The 6,000-nt window shown below is 36.4% G+C and overlaps 1 protein-coding gene across 1 annotated transcript in view; it reads right to left on the reverse strand.

The window, feature by feature from the left end:
- The window catches only part of LOC125398811 (cytochrome P450 3A5-like), a 45,518-nt gene extending 41,680 nt beyond the window's left edge, over window positions 1–3,838 (reverse strand). The window contains exons 1-2 of the mRNA XM_048431792.3: window positions 3,670–3,838; window positions 1,979–2,072 (exon numbers count right to left, since the gene is read on the reverse strand). Of these exons, the coding sequence (XP_048287749.3) occupies window positions 1,979–2,072; window positions 3,670–3,740 (165 nt within the window). The 5' untranslated portion in view covers window positions 3,741–3,838. The remainder of the gene's footprint in view (window positions 1–1,978; window positions 2,073–3,669) is intronic.
- Window positions 3,839–6,000: the final 2,162 nt, after the last annotated feature.

Here is a 6,000-nt window from a genome sequence, read left to right on the forward strand (position 1 = left end):
AAAGAGCACTTTCTTTTCCTTAATAGACTTCATTTGTCTCTGCATTCTTGTTCAAGCTAATGCTTGTAAAGCATTTAGAAAAGTTATTTATATCCATTCAGAAAATAACCCCTTGTTTCCCTGGTGAAGGTTCTGTAAGTTTAAAGACATGGAAAAATGTAGGTGAATGTTTAAAAATAGAATACCACTTATGAAGGTCAAGAAAGTTTCCTATTGATGGTTCTGTGATGAAAGAACTCCCAGTATCAGCTCTCTTCACAATTCAAGACCCATATTCCTCCCATTGGAGTCAGACTAGTAAAAGCAAAGCCCTGGGTTTGATACCCAAGTCCCTATAATTAACCCCACATTAAGATATTGTGGTACACACAAGCAGTGAGTAAGCAGATACAGAAATTCATGGCCATTATATACACAACAAAGTTGTGACCAGAACTCACTACAGAACACGCTACTTAAAACAAAACCCCAAAATGAAGGAAAACATAACATCCAAAAGTGTTTTTCAAAGGATGTCTGAAGAAATGCTCTAATTAGTCTTTATCAATAAAATCTCAGAAGTCAGATATTATGGTAAGAGCTTGAAAGACCAGACAGCAGAGAAGGTACCAGTTCTCTCTTCCTGACTAGTTTCTTTACCCAAAGAGCCATATCCCTCCTTGTCCTATCTTACTACTTCCTGTCCTATCTGTCCTCAGTGCTCCAAATTTTCTGTGCTTGATTTTGGTTAGCTAGGACCTAACTCTACCATCTTACTCCAAATATCACTCAACAGATGTCAATGAAAATGACATCTAAAACAAGAAGTAAGAGTTATTGCTTTTTGTAAATTCAGAGGAGTATGGAATTCTTAGTGAGATAAGAAAAACAATCTCTCATTATGAAAGAATTGTGGTAGGATGAATAAGACTCAAGTTTTCAGAAAAGGAAATATTCCAATTGTGCAGCCTTCCCATTATGGTTGGTCTCCTGGGTGTGAGATTAGGAATGACAGTCCAGGAGTCCTTCTCTTTAGAGAAGGCTCTCTATAAATTCAAAAGTTTAATTATGTATACATATGTGTTTATGTATATATGTATACATTTTTATATAATATATATAAACATCTTAAATATATACATTCTTCCCACCACAACTAGTTTTGTACTTTTACAAAATTGTCAAAAAGTGATTTCTTTTTATATTGATTCTGCTTCTGTTTCAAGACACGAAACCCACATTATGGTTAAATATCAGAGGTTCACAGGCAACCTCATCTAATCTCCCATAAATCTATACCTCAGCATCCTACATAAGGTTCTCCTTTGAAGTGAAAAGGAGTAAGCCTTTTTGTTTGAACTCTTAGTGCACCTGCCACAAACACAAACAAGAAATCACAGGAGACAAAAACATAGCTAGAGACTTGGAAATAACAGGGGATGCAATGATTATTGAGGATTCAATTTTGTGCATACACCTCAATAGCAACTTGTGCCCTTATAAACATGCACCAGTTATCCTTATCAAGAAAAGAATATATTCAACCTACATGTGACCACTGCACTAAAGTTGTTGAGATGACACCCAGGAGCCCTGATATGTGTTTCTTCAAACACTGTATCAGTAAAACTGTAGTTTTCTGGAAATTTTACTGAAAATACTTAAATATTATGCTCCTAAATTCTATATGTCTGTTTTTTAACATCAGGTACTACTGTACCAACATTAAGTATTCACATCTGACACAAAATTCAGGTCCCCCAACAAAACCACATATGGAAACGACACAAAATTCAGGTCCCCCCAAAAAATCACATATGGAAACCCACATATGATAATGCAGCAATGATCTAGGATTGCCACAAAAGATTCTGAAAGCTGTAAATCTTAGCATTTCATTCCAATTGTCATTTGCACCGATGAACTGACACAGTTTCATGACACTCATAAAACTGACATATTCATAAGAAGCAAATTAGGGAACCCAAACATCACTCACCCTCCTGTAGTCAAGCATTGACCCAAAATAAGGCACAGGTTTGGGGCCAGGAATCCCTAGCTTCTTAAAAAGGCCATGTGAAGAGGTTCCATAACTATATCATGAAGAAGAAAACCACGTCATAGGCTTGTTCAACAGACACATATATATTCACACAAATACATATATAAATAACACAAATTTATATGGGCACCTATACAAATACAGACATTTACCCATGAACATACTTGAACACACATATTCACACATATAAACACATAAATATACCTATTTACTTATACACAACCATAAATATACATATCCACATATGCCCTTAGTTATATATATTATTTAGTTAACATATCAGTATGTATCGATTTCTCTCCCTTTGGGAAGAAATATTGAGAACAAGATTCTATACAGTGAGGTCACAGATAGGCAGAATTTAACATAACATTGTGGAGCAATAATCCCTTAATATAACATCTTATTATAAAATTTTAAAGTCATACTTTATGGTCTCAGTACTGTAGGTAGAATGTAAGAAAATTTTCTAACCTTGAGTTTGAATGTTACTGATGATTTCACAAGACTTAGAAAGAAAACATATATCACCAGTGTGGGAAACCTCCAATGCAACACGAACATGGCCCCTCCTCAACATTATATAAACAGTAAACAGTGAGGTTGCTCAGCAAGTGAGGAAAGTCAACCAATAGAGCTTCTTGGCAAAACTCTCTGAATTGTCTTGTCTCTAAGCCTGAAATGTGTGCAAAACTCCCCTTGTGCATGTGTCAGGGTGGACAAATGGCTGTATATCTAAGATCATTTGCTACTCCTGGAGAGGACAAGGATCTGTTCACAGCAGCCACATAACAAGTCACAAGTGCCAATTATTCCAGAGCTTGGAATCCCCATACAGTATTTTTAACACCCTTGGGCATCTGCAATACATATGGTACATTCATATGCACAGAATATATACATACACATATGCAGAGTTTGTGTCATTATCCAACAATGTGATGTTTTGATGCTGCAGTTTCCTTCGAGCCATTCACACCTCTGCAAGTAACATTTCAAAAATATTCTTGTAATAGATTCATAAACTTATGCCTCTCCAAGGTAGACTTTGGATAAATGGGTACACTGGTCTGTCAGTGATGCCCTACCGAGGTAAAAAGTCTGAACAACACCATGTTGTGCCCAAATGAAGTGACTAACTCTAACCTGTTTATTCATAAATAGCACAATGACAGCATTATGAACTAACATGATCACTCACAAAGCATTTATTACTAACTCTTGTCTGTAATTCAGCAACATCTGTGACAATACTCTCAGAGAAGGTAGGCCTGAGTCTAATTATTAACTAATAACTCAAATATAGATTACTACATTGTGGGATCAAGATCCTGCAAATCCTCCTATTCTGTTGTGACAAACTAATGACAAACAAATGGCAGAAAATAATCCTATAGAAGCAGCTCAGTCTAACCATTTTAAGCCTATTGGAACTTTAACAATAGTTGAGAATTTTTGACTGAAAAGCACAGTGAGATCCACGGTTTAGTTTACAGTTGACATGTGTTCAGCTGTGGCAGTATTAATTTCCATTGGATTATATCTTCCGGTTTTCAGATAGGTAAAAAGGGTCTGAGAATCATTCCAACTCTAGGGCCACAACAGAGAAGCATCCAGCCCTTACTCACAGGTAGAGGAGCACCAGGATAGTAGCCAGTAGTGCCCATGTTTCCATGGAAAGGTTTAAAATCAAGTCCATTGCTCTTTTCTTCCAAGAAATCTGCTCTCTGACTTTTCCTTGTAGGTGAGGACTTTAGTTCTCCTTCTGAGACCAGGAGTGAAACTGTGAAGCTAAGCCACAGTATTTATGTTCTAGGAAAGGGGGTGGAGCTGTTGATACTGCCAGTAGAAAGACCAAGTGTGTATCTGTCATGGGTATGGAGACTATGGGTGTCCTCTTCAGTTGACAGTTCACAATAGTTCAAGGTAACCCACATTTTGACTTCTTCACTGTTCTTTTCTCTAGGAAATTAATAAATAATTAAACCAATGCTCTCAGTGAGACCAGAGGTCATAGTTGTTTCTCAGAAATGCAGTAGACTGATTGACATTAAATTTCCTTTAAAGTTTCTGTGGCTGTCATCACTGTTAAAAACGTTAAATCTTTGCATACAAACCTCATCTCTAAATATTTATCCATGTGTATTCCTTTCTCTGGAATTCCTGTGTATTATAGAAGGAATATTATATTCCATAACAATTTTTGACAAAACAATCATGTCTTCCCTTCAAAATCTAAAGTTCATCTTGCATTACTTTTGTTGTCTTTTTTAAATTAATGAAATATTCTAGAGATGCTTCACTCATATGTTCCCAGTCCTATGTCAATTAAATATATTAAAGATAGGTTCATATGCACCCAAATGTATTAGGACATCACCCTTGGATTAACTTGATCAAGAGAAATCCCCAAGGTTGATTTCTCGACTTTTTCTCTTGTGACTTGCCTCTGTATATAAAAGGTGGTGTTCTATCTGAGATTTATGCCTGTTGTTCTGTCTTGAACTATTGCTCATGTATGAGTTCCTAACAAAGGGCTTTATTCTATATTTGTTGAACATCACATGAACCATAACATGGGAAACGGATGATGGATACTTTTACAGAATATTTTACAGTTTTACACGGAGAAAACTGATTTATTGACCCCAACAAACATTACAACACTCAGAAAACCAAAAGTATTGTCAGCTTACAACTGAAAAAGTTAATGTATGGGCTGCTTACAATGCTTGTGGTACATATTTCTCTAGTGGTTTGCTTCCAAACTGTTGGCCACTTTAGCAAATGATTACTACAACACACAAATATAAACATGCATTACTCGTAGTCTGTGGTGTGATAGGATACATAATTATGATTTAAACTGTGCATTAGCTTAGGTATTAAAGGCTCATTACATAGGAACTCCAAAGCAAATAAAGTTGTTTGAGACAGTGTTGCATTAAAGGCAGGTTAAATAAACAGGGTAATTACACAGTAGGATACCAGGATAAGTCTTGTGCAATATGAAGATATATTATTAACTTGGCCATAGGTCTAAAATTGTTCAGTCTCTTCCAATATAAAAGGTTATAAACTGTGCAAGATATATAGAATTGTGTCAATACACAGTCTTGATCAGATTGGACCTTCTTAAGTGTTTGTTTAACTGAGTTGATTATTAACTCTCAAATGACTTTGTAATTGTTTAGGAAATGGAATGCTTTACATGGGAGACCTAAATGATGCCTTGACTGATGCTGAATTCAAAGGTAGAAATAACCACCTTAGAAGCATGATGTAATACATATTATGGTATAGTGATTTTCACTGTCATCTGTGAACACAAACCACATTCCTGATGGTAGAGTCCTATGTGATGTCTTAGGAAATACACAGGAGGAGTTGAGGAAGATTTCTTTCTGGTTCAGTCAAAAGAACAGGAAAGTGGCCCAGATGCCCTCATAACTCTCCTATACCCTTGGTTCAGATCCTAAAGACATAACCAACTATTACCTCTTCCTGCAACACCACTAACCCTGTTTCTAGGTTCTTCCACAACTTGAACAGATCTCCACTGCTTAGGTACAGGCCAACAGTTAGAAGGGCATGTGAAGGCCATAGCAGTTGAAAGAAGAGATAGGCAAACTCAACTGCCAGAACTTCAGATAGGTGGCCCACATATATAATTACTCTATTTTCTCCACACCTACCCTTACTAACAATATCACCAGTGACTCCTCTCATCCTAATCACCATGTACCACCATTAACTTAACATTACGAGACTCTCTGCTTGACTACATATCAGACCTGCTGCCTGACTATCAGGCCAGCAGACCAAAGAAGACCAAAGAGGAAACAGAAACTAAGGAACACAACAATCATCCAACAAAGACAAATTTAGAAATCAGTACCTAGACCTATAATCATTCAACACCTAGATGCCTAAACTATGGAAGAATATAATCAATAACA

The sequence above is a fragment of the Myodes glareolus genome, chromosome 2 (assembly GCF_982192425.1).
Source record: "Myodes glareolus chromosome 2, mMyoGla1.1, whole genome shotgun sequence".
Lineage (NCBI taxonomy): Eukaryota > Metazoa > Chordata > Mammalia > Rodentia > Cricetidae > Myodes > Myodes glareolus.